Source organism: Tachysurus vachellii, chromosome 21, assembly GCF_030014155.1.
Source record: "Tachysurus vachellii isolate PV-2020 chromosome 21, HZAU_Pvac_v1, whole genome shotgun sequence".
Taxonomy (NCBI): domain Eukaryota; kingdom Metazoa; phylum Chordata; class Actinopteri; order Siluriformes; family Bagridae; genus Tachysurus; species Tachysurus vachellii.
This window is the reverse complement of record NC_083480.1, coordinates 9,696,429-9,717,631: the sequence shown is the minus strand read 5'-3', so window position 1 is coordinate 9,717,631 and position 21,203 is coordinate 9,696,429. Positions and strand designations below refer to the sequence as shown.

At 36.4% G+C, this 21,203-nt stretch overlaps 1 protein-coding gene across 1 annotated transcript; it reads right to left on the bottom strand.

Moving 5' to 3' along the window:
* Nucleotides 1–13,055: 13,055 nt before the first annotated feature.
* trappc3 (trafficking protein particle complex subunit 3) lies at nucleotides 13,056–20,620 on the bottom strand. The gene is made up of 5 exons (XM_060857173.1): nucleotides 20,424–20,620; nucleotides 17,201–17,298; nucleotides 15,536–15,635; nucleotides 14,658–14,840; nucleotides 13,056–13,893 (listed from the first exon to the last, which is right to left on the bottom strand). The coding sequence occupies exons 1-5, from the start codon at nucleotides 20,463–20,465 to the stop codon at nucleotides 13,774–13,776; spliced, it is 543 nt and encodes a 180-aa protein (XP_060713156.1). The 5' UTR covers nucleotides 20,466–20,620; the 3' UTR covers nucleotides 13,056–13,773.
* Between the last annotated feature and the right edge of the window lie 583 nt (nucleotides 20,621–21,203).

Genomic DNA, 21,203 nt, shown 5'->3' with positions numbered 1-21,203 from the left:
GAGTGAAGTGTCTGAAAAATTTCTTCAATAGTTTTTAGAAGCTTCTAAATATATGGATTTAATATCGTCCTTGGACGGTGTTACATATTTTGAGTTTATTTAAAACCAAGAGCATAAATCTCATGGTGACAAACTGTCATAACAGAAAAATATCAGACATTGCTGCTGGAATTAATTAAAAATAACTGCATCTGACTCCAGAAGAAGTTCAGGATTGTGCACAACTGAGACACACCTCAAATTCCACAATAAGCTGGGCTATAGAATTATTTTAGTGTTTCTACACAATATTACAGCCTTTCCCAAAATCTGGAAAGGTGAAAATTCTTTTTCCCTGTCTTTTTATGCTATTTTCTTATGCTTGTTAACTGATTGATTGCATGCAGTGAAAAATCAATGCTGCACAAGTACACCACACAGCCATCTGCAACCATCCATGTAGCCTAAAATCTGTATTACAAATACTATTGTACGTAAACTCATCACTCCTCACTATGCGCGCACAGCTCAACTCTGAATATGACCCAGAAATACTTGGTCATGGGTGTTTTTTTTTTTTGTGAATTTCTGAACACATGGCATCAAAGCTGATTTTCATGTCAAGATCCTACTGATGTGCTTAAAAGCTTTAGTTGTGGTATTTCAAGTTGAGACATCTGAGATATGCACTCCCCTTGAACTCAAACAAAAAGCCTCTTGATTGTGAAGATAGAGACTGTCATATTCAAAAACATTCAACAAGAGCCAAGGTTTTCATTCAAAAATACAGTATGTTATCAACTGAATGAACACACAATTAACTGTCATCAAAAAATGTATCAAAATACTTATGCTTAAATGCATGTTCTGTACAAATGCCAACATCATTTTAATTAGTGGCTTATTTGTACCATACTGAAATGACTTAAATAACATAAAGAATGAAAAATGGAAGAGTGTAGATGGGAATCTGCTATTTGCTAAAATGCCAGCTAGTTAGTAGCACAGTAGGCAGGTATAAATATAGCACAGAATGGAAAATACCTGGTGGGAAAAGAAAGCTGTTGGATTTTGTGAAGAAAAACTGGCAGCAAGAAAGTTATTCAGTTTATGGGACCATGTTTAAAGTGTATACCGCCATTAACCAGATGTCCTAGTCACTAAATGTGTGTATTTGGTCTTTCGGGATCAGTCATTCAGTCAATTGACCAGAAATAAGCAAGAGAAATTTTAATTGATGGTATAGCAACACACTTGTGTATTTTGTGTCTTAAATACACTAATACTTAAAGAGAGTGATAGATATTAAGAAAACCAGAAACTTGTTGAAAGTGGGTGAAATTAACTTAATGAAATGTGAAATGCCATGCAATGTGTAATAATGTAAAAGTGTTTTAAGATCAGCATCTGTTGAATGTATTTCTCTGTTCATGACAAATTAGTAATTGACAGCAATACAAAAAAAATTCAGGCAGGTTTTATTTTCTGTGTAATGGTTGTACATATCAGTTGCAAATTATCATTAGATTCAAAGCCCTGATTTATCCTTGTTATTCATTCATTTGCTTACCCATTCATTCATTCATTCATTCATTCATTCATTCACTCACTTGTTCTCCTTTAGTAAGCACATTAACCTGGCCAGGGTCATGGTGAATCTAAAACCTATCACTTGACACAAGGCCAGAAAATTCACCCTGAATGGGACACCAGTACATTGTAGAGTATCATGCACATACTCATTAACATCTACATTTTAGCATATACAATTCACCAACTGCCAGGTTTATGATATGTCGATAAATACTGAAGGAAACCCACATGTGTATAGGTAAAAAGTAGAATTCCACACCACTATTCCTCGGGACAGGGATTAAAAATTTTAAAACCAATTTTTATGTACTGATTTATGTACTGGATTTATCTTTAGGTAAAACTACAGATCATCTGCACCACTGTAATTTACAGCAGCATTAATATTAAAGGAATACATACATAAACACAGATATTCATATAAGCAATGCATAAAGGATATATAAGAGAGATACTCTTGACTATGGAATGTATTGTTGGCACAGAATTAGTTAAATTAATTTAGAAATAGCAACATTGCTGTTTATAATCACACTGCTATAGCACTGAATAAAGCACCAACTGTTTCTTTCTATGTAACTTAATGTAGGCCTTGATTGGTGAGACGGCTCTATTTGTGGCTGGCACCAGTGCCATAAACAAATCAAACAAATGCAAAATATCACAAAAGCCTGCTGTGTTAAATTTTGGAAGTGAACACAATGACCAAAGGCCAGCTATTCAGACCAAATCAAACCTTAATCTGTGTCTGGAAAAAGAGGCACAATAAAGACAATATGCTCCACCTGGTCATAGCTATAAAGATCTAAAAGAACCATTAAAAAACCATGAAGAATTGAGATGTTCTTATTTCATGGTATTTCTACATCATAGTGTGAGCACAGAAAAATAGTCTGGAAAACATTTCTTCACTTTAAAATAACTTCCATACTAATTTAAGCATTACACAAAGTATCGGATAAAAATGCTGGCATTTATACACGCAAAATTCTAATAACACACAAAAGTCATTCATTGCTGCTGTACAGTTTTCAGCCTGTCTCCCTCCATCATTATATATATATATATATATATATATATATATATATATATATATATATATATATATATGACTTTTCTTCTCTTGTTAGCAAGCTATAGTCAGAGCACATGGCCTGTAATTATACAATATCCCTTATACAACAGTTGACAGTTAGCGGTCCTTAGTCACTGAGCCGCCATTTTACTGCTCTTTTTTTAATGAAGAACATTATGGTTTTTATCATATATTGAAAAGTATCCATAATTATAAATAATAAATTGAATAATAATTCTCATAGTTATAACATATAATAAAATCACAATAATTTAATAGCAAATTTATTCAGATTTATTTTGTAATAGCACAGATTTCCTTTATATAAATCCTGTCTGTGTACTCTGACTAGTTTTAGCATTCAAAATCACCCTGTTTGTTCTTGTTACAAATTACAAGATATGTCCAAAAGTTTATGGACCTTTGACCAACACACCCATATGTGCTCCTTCCCAAAACTGTTGCCACAAACCTGGAAGTACAGAATTAAATAGGAAGTCTTAGTATGCTGTAGCAGTACACTTTCCCTGAACAACTGCGGGATTAACTGGAAGTCTGAGTGATCCCCAGGCCTCCTTGCTTGACCTCAGTGTCTGAACTCATTACTACACTTGTGGTTGAATGAGGAAATCCTGACAGCCACACACAAACCAAAATCTAGTGGAAAGCTTTTCCAGAATAGTAGTAGTTATAATAACAAATGGGGCAAAATCTAGGATAGAATATTCAAAAGTGTATATTGGTATGATAGTCAGGTGTCCACAAACCTTTGAACATATAGTATGTATACTTAAACATCACTTTCAATGTTATTTCACCAAACAGTCCAAAACAAGGAAGGGTCACTAAGAGCATGATGGAATGAAAATGTGTGAAAGGAAAAAACTACATGTACACTTAACAAGCATGTGGTTTGTGTGAGCAGCAGGTGTGTACGATCAAGGCAAATTCATGTGCAAGCAGTCTTCAAATGTAGACTTGTACAATGCCTTCAACTTCAACTTGTAATGTCTACCTGGGTAAATTAAATTATAGTCAACACAATACTGATAATAATATTGTTATTGTAAAATTTAGCTAAATTTTTTTTTTTTTTTTACCACCTTAAAATATTGCTTACAAGGATTGCTATAGAACTACTCAAATACAGCTACAGATTCCACTGAGATTTGAACTCAGTTTGCTGGATTCAAAAAGTCCAGAGTGCTAACCCTGGAACCAGAACAATTTAGTTTCTACCCACTTGACATTAGCATATTATGTACTGTCTCAGCACATTTTCAGTCAGGGATAAAATGTGGCCTTCACTGCCAGAACCCAGGATCAATAAAAGGCTATTTTGGAAAATGCAAAGAAAAAAGAAGAAAAAATAAACAGATGATTTAGAAGAAAATAGGTTGTGGGATTTCTTTTTTTTACTCGCTTCAACATTAAATAACTTTGAGTAAAGGCTTTGCAGGTTTTACCAAGATAACCAGTATACAGTAGGTATAACTGGATTGTGCATGGGGTTAAACATTATACCACGGAAAAAGACACTTCAAAACATTCGTTTCCATCAACTGATGACAGTGGGCTTGTTAGTCCAGAGTTCTTACATCACACCGTAAATCTAAGATACCTTCAGATTTTAGCTTCCACCAAATGAATACTAGGACTGTGTGATGTCCTCTGTTTTGACTTAGCACGTATAATCAAAATATGGTCTTCATTGTCAAAACCAAGGACAAACCAGAAGATCTTCAGTCTGACGAGCCTTGAGAAAACGTTGTTGCGGGTTCCACTGAGACTTGGAACTATGGAAACAAAATACTGCAGAGAATATATCTAGATATAGAATTTTCAGGTCAGGGACTAAGGTGGTACATATACATTGTGCAGACACTTACCAGATTACATCAAGATTTAGACTGCTGGGTTCAAAAAACTTTGGTTCCCACCAACTGAAAAATAGCATATACTGAGTAAATATGTTTGTTTATATTTACATACAAATTTGTGCTTCCATTCAGTAGTTCCACTTAGGTTCATAGTCTATACCTTATATCACTAATATTATGTGAATGTGTGCAAAGGTCTGGCATCTGAATTAGTTTAATGTCCACTCTGTGCCAAATATTTAATTATGTGTGTATGTGTGTGAGAAGTCCTGTGTGATACATACGTTTTCTCCACTTCATCTCATAAAGGTGCTGAAAGAAGCTCTTTGAGTATTAATGCTGCATGTGCCTTTTTTCAATTAGAAATAAGTTTTCGGCTCCGGTAATGACCCAGACATAACAACTAGTGTGGAGATCCAGCAGGAGATCTGTTGAACACATGGTGCTAATGAGGCCAGCATACTGGATTTTTATACTGCCACTTGGCAACTCTGTTCTGAAGGTCAGAATATCTCTTCTTTATCCTGTCATCACCTATACAAATATGTCTTTTCACAACTGCACAGGCTCAATAGCAGCAGGGCTTTATGTTGTCTCTACAGGCTCTTGAAAAACTGCCAAAGACCAGCTCTGGTCTTCCTAGATATCTTCACTGCAATCCTGTAGCATTCCTGATTACTGCAATATTTTCACCATCAATACTTTCTATCCCCAAGAAGGACGTTATTACTTGATGACTATAGGCCAGTGGCACTGACCTCATTGGGATAACATCCTTTGAGCATCTGGTTTTAAATCACTTCAGACCCTCTCCTAGACTCTCTGCAGTTCACTCGTATATCTTCATTATTCCAAAACACCTTGACTCCACAAAAAGAAACGTCAGGATTTTGTTTGTGACTCTCCCCAAAGTAGTCCATAATATGCTTTTACAGTTGGACATCATGCCAAGCATTTCTTGGTGGATAACACAGAGAAGGCTGTTTGCATGTCTATCATCACCTGTATCATCACCTGTTCGACCCTCTAACCATCAGCACAGGTGCTGTTGTGCTAGGTTGTGTTTTCTTGCCACTATTGTTTACAATTTACCCAAATGACTGCATCCAGTGACCATTCTGTCAAGCTTTTAAAGTTTTTACAACCATGTTGACATCAGCTTTAGCAATGAGGAGTTTATGTACAGGAAAGAGGCAGCAAATCTTAAAGATCAACTGAAGCTCTTAACATGTATCTGAATTATTTAATGCACTGCAATATTCCACATGATCAGATGAATAGGTTCATGAATGAGGTGTTCCTTTTCAAGTGGACATTAAGATAAACTCGATAAAGGATAAAAATCTAGTATACTTGACTGGAATGAAATCTTTCTGTGCACCAATGTACACCGGTGAATGGCCTAAGTATACATTTTCTCTAAAGGATAAGCTCTTAGAAAAGACAGAAAAAGTAATCAAACTTAGGAAGTCTATTTGGCTATTACAAAAATGCCAAAAAATCTTTACATGCCAACATCTGTGTAAACAGCAGCATTTCAGACTCCCAAAAGCACTTGGGGAAGCGTGCCTACATCCAGAGCTCTTCTTTGAGAACTGTGCTTCTTTTCATTGGGTAGGATACAATGTGTACACAACTTACTCTGTTTCCATGATAACTTATTCATCTGGGCTTGTTTCAGCATTCCAGCTCTTCATGACAGAAACCACTATGTCTCTACAGCTCCATCCGCTTTTCCAGAACATTCTCTCCCATAGCAGACCAGCACGCAGAGCATCACAAATAAACTACAGGGAGAAGGTATTTCTTTCTTTTGGCAACAAATGATATTTAGCATAATTTGATTATGATTTTTCAAATAAGCAGTAGAAAGTGCATATCTGCTATAAGAACCACCATAGCCATGGAACCTGTTTATGTTTCCAGGAAAGAATGGAGACTTTGTCATATACAACATTAGTTAAGCTTGAAGTGCTTAGTGGTGTAGCACAGCCTGGGTTAATAGTCATGAAAAATACAGTTGGCTTCTCATTTTAGTACATAATGGTGAGCTTTTATGTGGGGTAGTAGTCAAAAATAAGCACACTTATAATGACGCCATCGACAAACCGCGTTTAGGTGACGTTTGTGTTTGCAATGTATGTTTGACTTTCCGAAGGCCGCTCATGTGAAAATGCGTCACTGAGACAATACTTCTTTGAAGAAAAAACATTGAGATAAATGCCCCATAGTACTACTCAATATATGTACATAAACCGCAATGAAGTAAAAGGAAGCATTGGCATTGGTTTTGATGGCAAGAGCACTTCAAACCTCCTGATCCCATGATCCCGTGCAAATGGAACACAGCCCTCCTAAGTTATGCGTGCAAACTTGACAGTAAGAGCCTGGTTTGATTTTAGTCTAGGGCAACTCAGCCATCCTGCATTCCTACTTTTCAGTAGGAATTATATATTTCTATATTCCCCATGGTATTCTTATAAATACTTACATCCATCTGGGTTCATAAGCACGGTCTAAGGATAACAGAGTCTTATGTACAGTGTGACATTTAGGATAAACCATATAAAATTAAAGATGACATTTAAACCCCATCATATTTTAAACTGACATGTTGGAAAGTTCTAGGAGTTACATGGATTTAATACACATCAGTGGGAAGGGTCACAAAAGCAAACTGGAAAAGAATCGGTAAAAATGATATACTGTAAATATACAATATTAAAGAAAGAACGGAATGGAGTGGGAGAAAATTAAAACTGGAGCCAAGCCTACTTAAACAAATAGTATCCTGAAAAATCTTTATTATTAAAGGATGCTCTTATATTCTGTAACATCTTGTGGATTTACTGAATTGTCAAATGTGACCCTGAAAGCATCAACTTTTTAAAACTGATTACAAAGAAACCAAATCAGGCAACATGCATTAAAAATTATTTTTTGTTTACTAAGAGATTAAAGAGAAGTCTGAGACAGACATGGTGTGTGGGAATACAGCTACAGATAAAAAAAGTCTGCAAACCCCTGTTTAAATGAAAGGTTTTTGTGATGAAAAAAGGATTGTTTCACCTTTAATGCAATATCGTAACCAACAAAACTGAAAACGCAAAAAACTAAAAAAAAAAAAAGGTTTTGAAAAAAAATTTTTTAGAAAAAAAAAAACATACAATAACCAGGATTCAAGTGTGTACACCTTTTAATTTATTTAATTTACATTTTGTTAAATCACCTTTTGCGTTAAAACAGGACAGGACATTGTCTTTTTGATAATAAAAGTCCACCAACTTAGCATATCTTGATTTGATTTGACATTTATTTCCACTCAAATCATTTCATAGGTTTTTGATAGGTCTGAGGTGTCAATAGGTTATTACACTTCTTAAGTCATTCCTTTACTGATTAGAGGTGTGCTTTGTGTCATTATCGTATGAAAACTCAAAACTTACAGCTGTACTGAAAGTGTAGTACTTTCCAGATAATCCTGCAACTCCATTATTGCTGATGTAGGTCCCTTGGCAGCCTCCCTGATAAGTTTTCATCTGGTCTTTTTGTCAATTTTGGAAAATCACCTCTTTATCAATGTGTTGTCCCATTTTCTCCACGTTTTGATGATGTCCTTCAGTGTGTTTAACACTTAATCAATGACAGGTATGTGAACAGGTTTTGAACATAAATTTGAATTTGACTGAATGTGATACTGAACTCAGTCACATGCCTCATTTTAAAAACATCATTTGTATTGCCATTTTTATATTCACTGTATACAGTACAGCAGTATAATCATGTAGTGAAATCTGGTAATGTCACTGATTGTATGGAAAAAAACAATTTTACTATCCATCAGTAAATCAACATTATTATTATGAAGCCATCACAGTTGCGTTTTTGGTTACAGGGTCTCATGGTAGACATAGAATATCTGCACATACACATAGAAACATGCTCGTCCAAATACTGATAGGAGGCATCATTTGTGTTTCAAGTGTGTAATCATGCTGTCTCTTCCGAATAGAAAGGATGATACACAGAAAAGCTGCACTTGCCATTAGCCAGCTCTTTTGTTCGAGATACAAAAAAACTTACTGTTCTGCTGTTTGTCCTTTCATGTCACTTGTACTTTTCCTGGACAATGTTTGCTTAGCTTATTTACCTCTAGGCATTTTGAAAAATCAATGTTTGAGTGTAATCCATCTTGTTCTTGTTTGTTACACTCATTATTGTAATTCATGTGCGCCTTTTAATGACTTAAGGTGATCTGTAGGAAATATTTCACAGTGTGTCATCACTTGATGATTATCACTGTTAGGCTGCACAAATTATCCGACTCGTTCATACCATTTTGTGCACTTTTACTACTTCTAATAAGTCAAGAATTTTAACATAAATAATCAACAATCACCAAAGCCATTTGTTAACACAAATCAAGTCACTGTGGATGGTTTAGTGACCAGGGTGTTTTTGCGTGGTAGGGGTTGGGGTTGTGTGTTTAAAGGGCAAAGGTGGCATTGTCCCCACAAATACCTGATAGGCTGATACCCTCCTCCTGTAAAGCTGTTAGTGTTTGTTTTTTTCTTGATTTATTTTATTGTCAGTCACAGCTTAGTATTGCAATCTGCTGAAAAAAAAAAGGTAGAAGGAAGACTCACAAAAATATATGCACAAACTGATCACATGATTATTGCTGTTTGTGGTCAGACTCCACCATTAAATGGAAATCTTCTACACTTGTGAAAAAATTAATGGCCTGATCACTTTGGAACACAATGGCTGACATTAAAAAGTCCTCTTTAGTAACTTTCAAATGCCACCAGCCCCCAGGCATTTATGTCTACATTTACTGACCCTTATTGCACTCTCCTGGGCTTGCTCTCTTCCCTCAATTTCATTTGGAAATAAATGCTTCTCAGCCGTACCTATGACTTCTAGTGCTAGTTTGAAGCTGCTATAATGTATAATTCCACAAAGTAAAAAATTTATACTGTAAACAGCTTTTACATAATGTGTTCATTGCCAGCTGTCTATTCTTTGCCATAGGTTAGTGTTTCCTATCTTGAACGGCAACTCCAAGCTTACGCAGACGGGATAACAGAACATTCTGCACACTCAGTATTTTGTTTTTCACTCAGAGATGTCCATCCAGTTTTTGTGATAATAATAAGGAAAACAATAAAGCATGAAGAAAAGTCAAAACATATCAACTCAATGCTACTGACGCAATCGTTCAAGTCTACAATGCTGCTTTGTGACACAGCATAAGCAGCAGTTTGAAAAAAAAAATACATAGGTTGACTTCATGTGTCTCAGAGGAAGCATGTCAGCCTTCATCCTTTCTGGTGGTAGCTGTCGTGCTATATTGTGGGAATTGGCAAGAACATACTTGGGAAAAAATGAGAAGAGATTTGCACACTAATATAGAAAGTGTCTTATTGGGACATGCTAAAATTTCCTTTTTGAAAAGTAATTACAAAAAGTCTATTCACAATTATGCTAAGAAGGGGCAAGTGTCTAGATATGTTTCTGTTTCTAATAGCTGCTGTACATTTTGTACATTTGATTAAAGGAATTTGACAAATGCCATAAAAGTAAATATAAATAATTATAAAATGAATGCCATATAGAAAAATAGTCTACTGACCCAAACGATGAAATAACCTGAAAACAAATACACAATGTCAATTGCAGGAACACTCCTTTTTCTGGGACAAGGCTTTCAAAATCAGCACTTCCATATATCCATAAGGTATTTTTTGAAAAATTCACTGCCTTTCTTTGCTCTTTTCCTCTTCACCTCCACCCTTCATCTCTCACACTGCCAATACTTTCATGCTGGCACAGCTTGAAAGTGTGGTTCCAGAAGGAGAAACTGAGTGAGAAAGAGAGAAAGGATGAGGGGGATTCAGTAACTGTGGGCTAGCATCAGCCCATCCACACAACTTTATTGTTTCAGCATGCCATTCTCCATTTGTTTTCTATCAAATTCACATGGTAGTGTTTTGGAAGCTTAAGCTGGTTTGGTGCGCATTGTTTCAGGTCTGCTACATTTGCTACTTGTTTTGCAAGAACCGTCTCAATAAAAATACAGAGAAGAATGACATTTAAGATTTCAGAGTTTAAAGAAAGAAGTCAGATTTAGTGTCATGAATGAAACCGTCATGCTGAATATGTGTGCTGTGTTAATCTGTAAAAGAGGCAAAGAGAAAGAACCAAAAATGACCAAAAAGCCATTGAAACTCAGGGATTCCTACATTTTTCCTACATGTATGTCAATAAAGAGTCTACAACGCAAACTGAACCAAGATAGACCAATAGACAAGCAACTATCACACAAACTCCATATATTTGTGTTGGACAGCCTGTAGCATTGCCAGCTAACAGTTCCAGGGGCACTGGTTCAGCCCTGAGCTCCAGTTACTGACTGTGTGGTGTTTCATATGATCTCGCTGTGTCTGAGGGAGTTTCCTTTAGGTTCTTCAGTTTCCTCCCCCTACTAAAAACATGCCAGTAGGTGTTTAACATGCCCAGGTGCGAATGAGTGTGTCAATGTGTGTAATGGTGTCTTATTGACTGTATTTCCACCTTATGCCCAGTGTTTCTGAGACCTCCAGAACCTCCATGACCCTGACTAGAGGTTACTGAAGATGAATGAATGAATTACAGGTTAATTAAGAAGCATTAGTTCATAGTGTTGTTTTTTTGGTTAGAGCAGAACAAAAAGTCACAGAAATGAAAACAAAGAGTTTTTAGACAGAAAAACAGTAAGCCCACATTTGTAGATTCCAGTTCTTTGCTGGTCAGAATGAAACCTGATTTGCTCTTCTGCTGTTGTATCCCATCCACTTAATGTGTAATATGCTGAGAGCTTTGAAATGCTTTTCTGTTAACAACTGCTGTAAAATGTGGTTATTTAACATACAATATCTTTCATCAGTGCAAAGCAGGTCTTTATCTGAAATCGGTCATCAGCAAGGCATTGCTACATGCAAAATTGCCACTCACCAGATGTTTTCCTGCTTTTCGATTCATACTATATAAACACCAGAGACTCTTGTGCATAAATATTCCAGGATATCAGCAGTTTCAGAAATACTTGAACTAGGCCATTTGGCACCAAAAACCATGCCATGGTCAAAGTTAAATGCTTTGATGTGAGCATTAACTGAAGCTACTGAGCACATGATTGGCTGATGGGATTATTGCATGAGTCAGCAAGGGTGCTGTTCCATTTAAGGTGGCTTCTGCATCCGAATATGCAGAGTTTTTAACTCCACATTTGTAGGCTCATAGGAATTGAAAGTTCTAAGGGTGCTTTTACATATACAGCATTCAGTCTCTTTAATCCATGCTGTTTCCTGATTGACTTTTACTTACACAGGTGAGAGCAGAAGACTCACATGAGGTTCTATATAACAAAATCCGGGTCTGGTTCCAAACTTGAGCGTGACTCGACCCTAAATCCATCCAACTGCAAGAAATGAACCAAACATTCTATGTACAGTGTAATAAAGTGGTTAGCCCTTATAAAGTGGTTTTTGCTTTGTTGTGAAATTGAATCAAACCAAAAGTATCAGTTTCGCTCTAATTCATACATGATGAACGGATAATGAGCTGAAGAACTGGTTCCAGGAAATATCAGGGAAAACTTTAGAACCTTTACTTTAGCAGATACCGCTTATTGCACTTTCACAATTTTGTCCTAGTGTTGAGATTAAAAAAAGGCAAAATAAGGCCAAATAGCCATTTGAGGAAAAGAAATACAGCACAATTGATGGTTTGATGCTTCTTCCCTGACTGACAATGTGAGGTGAGAAAGTCAGGAAAATGAGACTCTGCTGCTTAACTCCTGAGTGACAAACCCATTAGCAAGACCTGCAAAATCTTTCTAGAGAAATAAGCTTCCTTTCACAGAATGACCTACCCGCTCTCCCCTACACCATACAACAGTCTCAACACCTCCCAACTTACCCAATTAAAACACACCTAAACTGCCCTCACACTGTTCAACTTGCAGCTGTTGATTGCTTCCATGTTGCTTGAGTAAACACATGAACACAAATTAGCTCATTGTTGTTGAACTTCAGCTGCAGTGCAGGTCTAACAGACCCCAATGTGTAAAGACCTTTGCTTGATAAGCTCAAGAGGAGGCACAGGTGCGCAACACTTCATTACATGTGAGTAGAGAGACAGGAAACAGACTCAACAGTTCCTCTACACACAGCTTCCATTCTCCACATGGCTATTGAACCACTCCCACAACACACAGACAACGCTGCACTTTCCACAAAACACGCAAGTGGAAAGTGCTACACTGCTGCTCTGTTCTCAGCACACATGGGCCTCATTCTCTACATGTTGCTTTTAGATGAATGATAAAACTTGTTCTTGGCTAGTTGATAAGACGTATAAGAGTTCCTGGCTATGTAATACATCAAAATGATTCAATTCTACATAAGTTCATACACAAGCATTACACAGGCTTAATAAAAGGCACAAGTAATGCGCTAAGAAGAAGGACAGGGCCAGGACAAGACTCACATTGACTTAGTAATTTATTTATTCTCCTGTTTGTTATTTATACATAAATTACTTCAAACACAACACATAATTTACATAACAAAATGCAGATTTAAAAAGAAAAAGAAAAAAAGAAAGTAGCAGAAACATATGACCCTTTATTTGGTTTCATTTCTGTTGCTTTAAATATATTTCAATAGCAAACTATCAGATGCAAATTCCAAAAATCTGAAACCTTTTCCAATATGGGGCCAATAGAGGAGATAAAGATATCACTTGTTAAAGGGAATGCACTGTACATCTGTGCCTACTTAAAACAAGAGTGTACGTCCTTCCTTGTGCCTTGTGCTTCTTCCAATCAGCATATCAATAAAGGAACAAAGGACGTTTATTTCTGAAATAAAGGAGATAACCATTATGTGGGGCGAAACTGAAAAGCAGTACTGAAGTAAAAACTAACATATCAAAAAATAGTGTTAAAGTGATTCTTTTTTTTTTTAGTTATATCACAGACCAAATATTCCTTGGAAATGTGATGGTCCATTAAGCGCGAAAAAAAATTTGAACAGAAAAGAGGAAAAGTGAATGATTACTACTTTAAATGGCAGACAAAGGATCAGCTCTTTTTTGGCTAAACTGTAGGTGTTTGGCTTTGACCAAACTGAATGAACAAAGTTTTTCAGCTCCAATAAGCCAGTGCTTTTCTGCTTCTCCAGCCAGAATATCACAGCAGTTTCATTCATCACCAGCAGGCAGATTTTCCTCAATCCTCTTGATGAACTTCATGCGGATTTCCGTCACGTTGTCTCCTCTTAAAGTGTCTTGAACAAAACGAACATCCACTGCCATTTGTACCTGTGAAAACAGACCCAAAAAAATCTGGAGAATGACTTGAAGGGCAACATTTTTCCCCTCAGTCTCCAACTAACACCCTTATTCACTAAAATGGTGAAATGACCCAATAACATTTTTTTGGGATGCAGAGGTATAAATATTTCATAACTGTTTCTGAAAATATAAAATTTTCGGAACGATAAAGACTCAGCTTAGTATTGTTCACCCTCCTACTGTTTTGATGAATTTTGCCTCAACACTATGTCCTGAAATGTTTTACTGTTTATTTACATTACTCCCAAAGTACAGGAGAAGAGTTTATACTGCAGTTTATCCATAATAATCTGTGAGGTAATTTTAATACAGAGTGATATATTAGCTAGCATTTTTAATAAGTGGATAAACGACACATGCCTTCTTTGTAATCAATGTTCTGTAACCTGTTATTGAACCAAAGCTGAGCTGGAACATGCTGCTTCATTAATTAATGTCATGAAAGCGCGAGTTAAATCGGCTGTGTTCATTACTGAGAGAATTTTTCTGTGCAGAAGAGTTTAAGCAGTTGACAGAGCAGTTATTGGATCATAGAAGAACTTTACAAAAAGATTATGCAGATTTTATTAGCCCATGGCTTATAAGAAAAAAAGAAAATAAAATCAGTGTTTTCAAATAGGATCCACATTTTCCTCAGTGTTTCAGCGATTATTAATGTTATTATATTTTTAAGAATCGAATGAAATTCATTATAAATGCCCTGTGAAATGGTACAAATTGAAACACTTTACCATCTCTAGAGCTCCTCTTAGCACACCGCACAGAAGGTTGGAGTAAATTAGTGTGTTATGGTTGTCCGGAAGCTCCACAAAGTCCACCAGCGGATTGCTCTCCAGGATGAGGGAGAATTCGTCTCCAGCAGGGCTCCAGTTCGTCACACTGGGCGTGATGCCAAGATACATTTTAAAGGCTACCTGTCCATAAGAAGCAGAAATATCCTTAACCAATGATGTAACCCAGGTATGACAGTGAATTTATTTCACAGGTCTTTTCATTTGAATAAGATTAAACGACTTAGAACTAACCCACTGTCACCAAAGTTTTAATTGTGAGTTTGGAATCTTGAACTCTGAATGGCTTTTTGAACCTTCCTCAAGGGAGCAATATAATGTGAAAAGGATTCAAAGGTTCAGTATTCTGATCAGGAGCCCAGAATTGTTCTGAGCAAACAGCAGATTAACATCCGACAACGTGGCTCACAGTGGAAAGCAAAAGCAGAACAGGATGGGGAGGAGTGAGCAAATACACAGCCATTGTTTCAGTGAGAACCAACACGTTTTTGTAGTGAAATATTTCATTTGGTACATCTGGTCATCATCAGATGTAAAGACAAATAAGACAACTGAGGTATGGTGAGCGTGTCCAATATTGCGACTGGCGGTGGAATTTATGGTAGAACTAGCAAGGATTTGTCTCCTCATGTATGATTCAGGAAATGCGAATCAATAAACCGAAGGGATAAACATTTAGATGGCAAACCACTGGAGACTGCGCTCACTTGCATTCATACACATTTCCATGGTTAGTGGGTACCAAATTTCTTTCCACTCTAACAACGTATTTTGGAAAAGCAATGCAGTCGAGCTCTAAATCGATGACATTCTGATACCTTCGCGATGACGTCGGCTGTTTCTCGGAAATCGTGACACCTGCCGACGCTGGAGCGAGCCAGGAAGTCCTCGATGAGACGTACTCCAATATTATATCCCCTTAAAGGAAAAAGAAACAAGGGGTTATTGTTATTATTGTTGTTAAAACCTCATTTCTCATACACCTTTTATATGCAGTTAGGGGGAAAAAATATTTTCAACTTTTTTTTAGCAAGTTTAATACAGGAAAAGCTCATAATATTTTATTTTTAATACTTTATTTATGATAGCTGTATGAAAGACTGGAACTGAAGTTGTATATACTGTAAGTGTATATAAGTCAATTAACTGTTGCAAGCTCAAAGGTGCTTCAGCCATTGATCATATAGATAAAAACATTACCCTTAGGATCATGGATGCTGGAGGACTAGATAAAAAAAAAAACAAAATATAAATCTAAACAAATAAAGTGATGAACATGACAATGTGGCAACAACAGATACATGGGTCAGGATTCAGAGTTTCAGAAACGCTTAATAGTAAATGTAAATTACACTGCTGTTTAATTAGCATAGGAAACAGATTATTTTACATTTACAGCATTTAGCAGACTCCCTTATCCAGAGTCAGTTACATTTTTTATTTCAATTTATACAACTAAGCAATTGGGGGGTTAAGGGTCTTGCTCAGTGGCCCAACAGCGGCAACTTGTTGGACCTGGGATTCAAACTCACTACCTTCCGATCTGTAATCCGACACCTTAACCACTAGGCTACCAGTCATACTGTTCTGTGACTCAAATGTATAGTGATGTCAGGTAGTGAAGCTAAAGGCAGAGTATTACATCACTTTAATGTTTCATCATATACATTATACAAAATATACTTATTTTGTTTGTAAAAACACTTTAGGATTTTAAACTCTATTTGAAAATATTCTTATTATTTTGTAGCTTCTGTTACTTAAAATATTAGGTAAGTACTTTTTCAACAGTGAATAATACGATTCCTTAACACATTCATCACGAGCTCCACCTCTGATGACTGGCAAGATGAGCAATTTCATTACTTATGTTTTTCCCCTTACAACAAAACCCTTCTCACAGAATCCATGATCTCAAAAAAGAAAATTACAGAAACAACCAACAGCGATAAATCATTTTTAACGTCTTACTAGACATTCTTTTCAAAGAGGTAGTGGAATTTGTCAGTGTACTGCAGGATTAAGGCGTATATTTGAATGGACAGGACCTTAGCCACACAGTTGGTCTATTCATTTTACATCATGCAGTGGGGTAGGTGGTGGTTTCCCAAGGACTATAGATGTACAGTTCACACTTTTCCTGTTAACCGCCTACTAAAGTAGACTGACACACCACACCACATCACCCCACCGAACCACAGAGAGAGAGAGAGAGAGAGAGAGAGAGAGAGAGAGAGAATATTGTCTATGTTCTAACAACATAGACAATATTATATCTTAAAACAAACCCACTGACTCTAGTTTGATTTGCTTATGGAAAAATGACATCAACATTCACATCACTACATTCTCACAAACTTACAATAACAAACTCAAACAATGACGAGAAGTGAAATGTCTAACTGGATGTAAATTTTACTGGAGGTGAAACCAGATGTGAAAGTACAAACAGAGAGGAAAAGGACACTAGATACAAAACTTACATTTTATCAAGCTGCTTGTTCACTTCCTCATCATTCTCATAATCCTTACAGAGCTGTGTGACCAGGGCTCCGTATGTGAGAGTAAACAATTCGGAATTCTGTTTAACAGGGGGAAAAAAAACAGAAAGGCAATCAAAGAGTACTACATTTATTCAGTATGTAGTTATTCAGTATTCAGTAATGTAACAGTGGTATTCGGTAAAGATTTTCCAGTTACATTAAATGTTTTGCTTACAAAATCTCTGAATAAGCAGCTAACATGAGTGAATGGTGACGGCAGTCAGCGCTGAATGATTAACTATGGTTTAGCTCCTTGCTATAAATAAGACTCATCAATCTGAATCGGTTATGTGTTGTTTCACAGTAGCGCTTCAACTTAACACTTTTGACAAGCGCCACAGACTCCTAACAGACATCTGTTTTGAGAATAAACGCATACCTCCATGTCCGATCCTCTTTAAAACATTCTGCTTTTGTCATCAACATTTTTTTTCAAATAGGCCCTGCGTCACTAAGCTAATCAGAGAAGAGAAGCTAAATCTGTAAACGGTCTCTTAAGACTCATCTGTTTCCTTGATGAGCTGCTTTACCTGTAAACAATTTACATAAATGAATGTGAATACCTGTAATGAGCTACAACACGGGATCTGCTAGAGAAATCGCAATGGCGTGTGTTTAAAAAAACCCAGAGTCAGTAATATACTGCCATTTTTACACACATTCCCTGTTGTTAAGGTCGATCTGTTTGATCTGTTGAAATTGCCATTTGGACTGGATTCTGCCAGTTGTGAACCCCGTGAAATTTTCTTGCTTTCAAGAGCCAACAAAATAGCACTGTTTCTTACCTCTTACCTTACCTCAAGGGTTCAACACTAGCTTTTAATAACAGCCCTAATATTTATTCTCACAAGCTTCCCATCACTAATAATGAACCTCACCTTAAGCTACAGTACCTCCATTCCTTGCTTTAAATCAATATATACCATGCACCGTTAAAATCCTGAATGTGAATCGGTAGAAAAGGGTTTATTAATTTTTCAGTAACAGTAGCTACAAATGGAGACCTGACAGAAAGGTTTTTATTTATTGCACACGTTATGTCAGCTTTCTCTAATATTTATGGAAGGATTCTTGGTGTCAGTGCTTTATACCGGTCATTCAGTTTCCATATTGAGAAAGCCTTTGTGTTTTTTGATTGTTTTTTTCTTATTAATTTCAAGACACAAATAAAAAAAAGAGACACTGGCAAAGTAATGACTCTCTTCCTGCTGTAACATAAAGGATACCAGGAACCACATCCTCTCGTGGACGTTCCACAATGTTAAACCTAACTATAGATGAAAAAAGTACAATGGGTTGAGCTTTAATAAATAAAGAAACTTCAAATGTCTGCCAATTGCTGTGGTATAATGAACTACAGCTAAGGAATGTTAATGCTGCTCACACAGGGAAATTAATCTCAAAATAAGTACTTGATAATCAGATAATCAGATTATCAGTGGTGATAACACAGAAAGAATCACAATTATCAGTTTTTTCCCTCTAGAATCCTTTTGAATGTGATTTGACACCAGGCTTTCACAAAATAATATGCGTCTGTTTCAGAGGAAAAGTATTGATACAGAGCCGTAGTAGCAGTTTTGGCAAGTCACAGTTATCAAGATTTCTTTAAAAACAGCTTGTGTGTGTGTGTGTGTGTGTGTGTGTGTGTGTGTGCAGTGAGTCAGTGAGTGTGTGTGAGAGTGATGGATTGGTTTGTCTTTCAGCGCATACACCCACCTTTTTCCTAGCAGACTCCAGATTACCCGCAATCCTAACCCCAGGATTAAGGGGTTATCAAAGACGAATGAATAAACGAATAAAAGTCTTTTTAAAATATACTTCATACTTCTATTATGTATTTGTAAATTCATCTTCTTCTTCTTCTTCTTATTATTATTATTAAATTATAAGTCATATCTTTGTTCTGTTTATGTTGAAAATTTGGATGAAAAGTCATATAACCAACAACAAAAATAAAAGCCCAATACACCCCCGACTCGTTTAGTTTATCAGCTAGTCACATTATATAAACAATAACTTCTAATTCATGAGCCACCATCACCACAATGTTCCCTGCTTCTTAGTTTTGGGCGCCATCTTGTGGTCTATAACAAGTTATACTGAAGGACGACTGTACTCGCTCAATGGCCAGATTATTAGGTACAGTCTCTAGTACATAAATGATCCAAAGTACTGTTTGTAACCAATCACAAAGCAGAGGAAAGGGATCACCTGACGACCACCAATGACCACACGCTATCTGGTTTGTGGATCATTCTCAGCACAGAAGTGATACTACAATGCTGTAATTGGCTGGATATGTTTGGGTTGGTGACCTGTAGCTCAATGAAGCTCGACTTCTGCACCTGATACACGTGTAGCAGCAGCACCCACACTTCCATGTCTCTGCAACATCCATGTTAAATGTATCCCAAAATCTAGTTTCACTGACATGGAGGGAGAAAGATGATAAACTCGAGTATCTTGTCATCTGAGTGCAGCTGTCTGTCTGTCTGTCTGACTGTCTACCCATCTGTCTGTCTGCCTGTCTGTCTGTCTATCTATCTATCTATCTATCTATCTATCTATTTATCTATCTGTCTGTCTGTCTATCTATCTATCTATCTATCTATCTATCTATCTGTCTGTTTGTCTATCTATCTATCCCTCTGTCTGTCTATCTATGTCTGTCCGTCTGTGTGTATCTACCTGTCTGACTATCTATCTATCTATCTATCTATCTATCTATCTATCTATCTATCTGTCCCTCTGCCTGACTATCTATCTATCTATCTATCTATCTATCTATCTGTCTGTCTATCTAGCTATCTTTCTATCTGTCTGTCCCTCTGTCTGTCTATCTATCTATCTATCTATCTATCTATCTGTCCCTCTGCCTATCTATCTATCTATCTATCTATCTATCTATCTGTCTATCTATCTAATATTAAATAAGCCACAGTTTTACCTTAATACAAGAATAACAACAAATTAGCAGACATTTTGTTTAACCATTTCCTGTATATACTAATAGCGACAGATCGGTTCAGTTTCAAACGTTGATCTATCAGTAAAATAAAGCAGAGTAAATATTAGACATTATCACCACATTCGGAGATGTTTAGCTTTCATTAGCTAACGAAGCTAATCCTGTCTGCAGACACTCAATGCACAAACTTACCATCTTCTTGTTGTCTGTAGTTCTGTTGGATTGCCTGGACATGGTGTATCGTATTACAGCTTTGTGCAGGTAGGTTACAAGTTATATTTTATTAATTTGTTTCTGAAATACAGTGATCGTATTCCTGTATCGCTTTCAATCCTACTTCCCGATTCACTTCCGCATGTCAGAGGTCGTGTTTCGCTTTGCTTCTTGGGATTTGTAGTGTTCTTTCTTCCGCACAGAGGATATGTTTATATGCTAAAAGCGCTTTTTTGGCCTGTTTTTACAACATTTTACCGAACATTTAAATGTAGCCAACAACACACATCTTGAGAGTTTTTGACTAAATAGCGATATATTTTCAAAACCCCCACAAGATGGCTGTGTTCGCCAAAGCACTGACAAGCTATGGGTTTAGAGTCGACTCACATACATGAGTCGACTCACATACATGGGTCGACTCACATACACGTAGTTATTTTTAGTAGATGTTTTCAAAGACATAACTTTGTAGTGTAATTTAATAATATTAATAATAATAATAATAATAATAATAATAATAATAATAATAATAATAAATCTTGTCCACAACAATCGCGTTATTCTGTTCAAAATGAATGTGTCGTTTATTTGTCGTGAGATGGTTCAAATGACTTGACTCACTAACAAGAGACAGAGTTCCCATCCCAAACTACAATAATAGAATACAGTTATTTGACACGAAACTCAAACACAACTTCATTTAGAATCATATTAAAGTCCGTTGAGCTTAAAATGAAAACTGGCTATGCACAACGT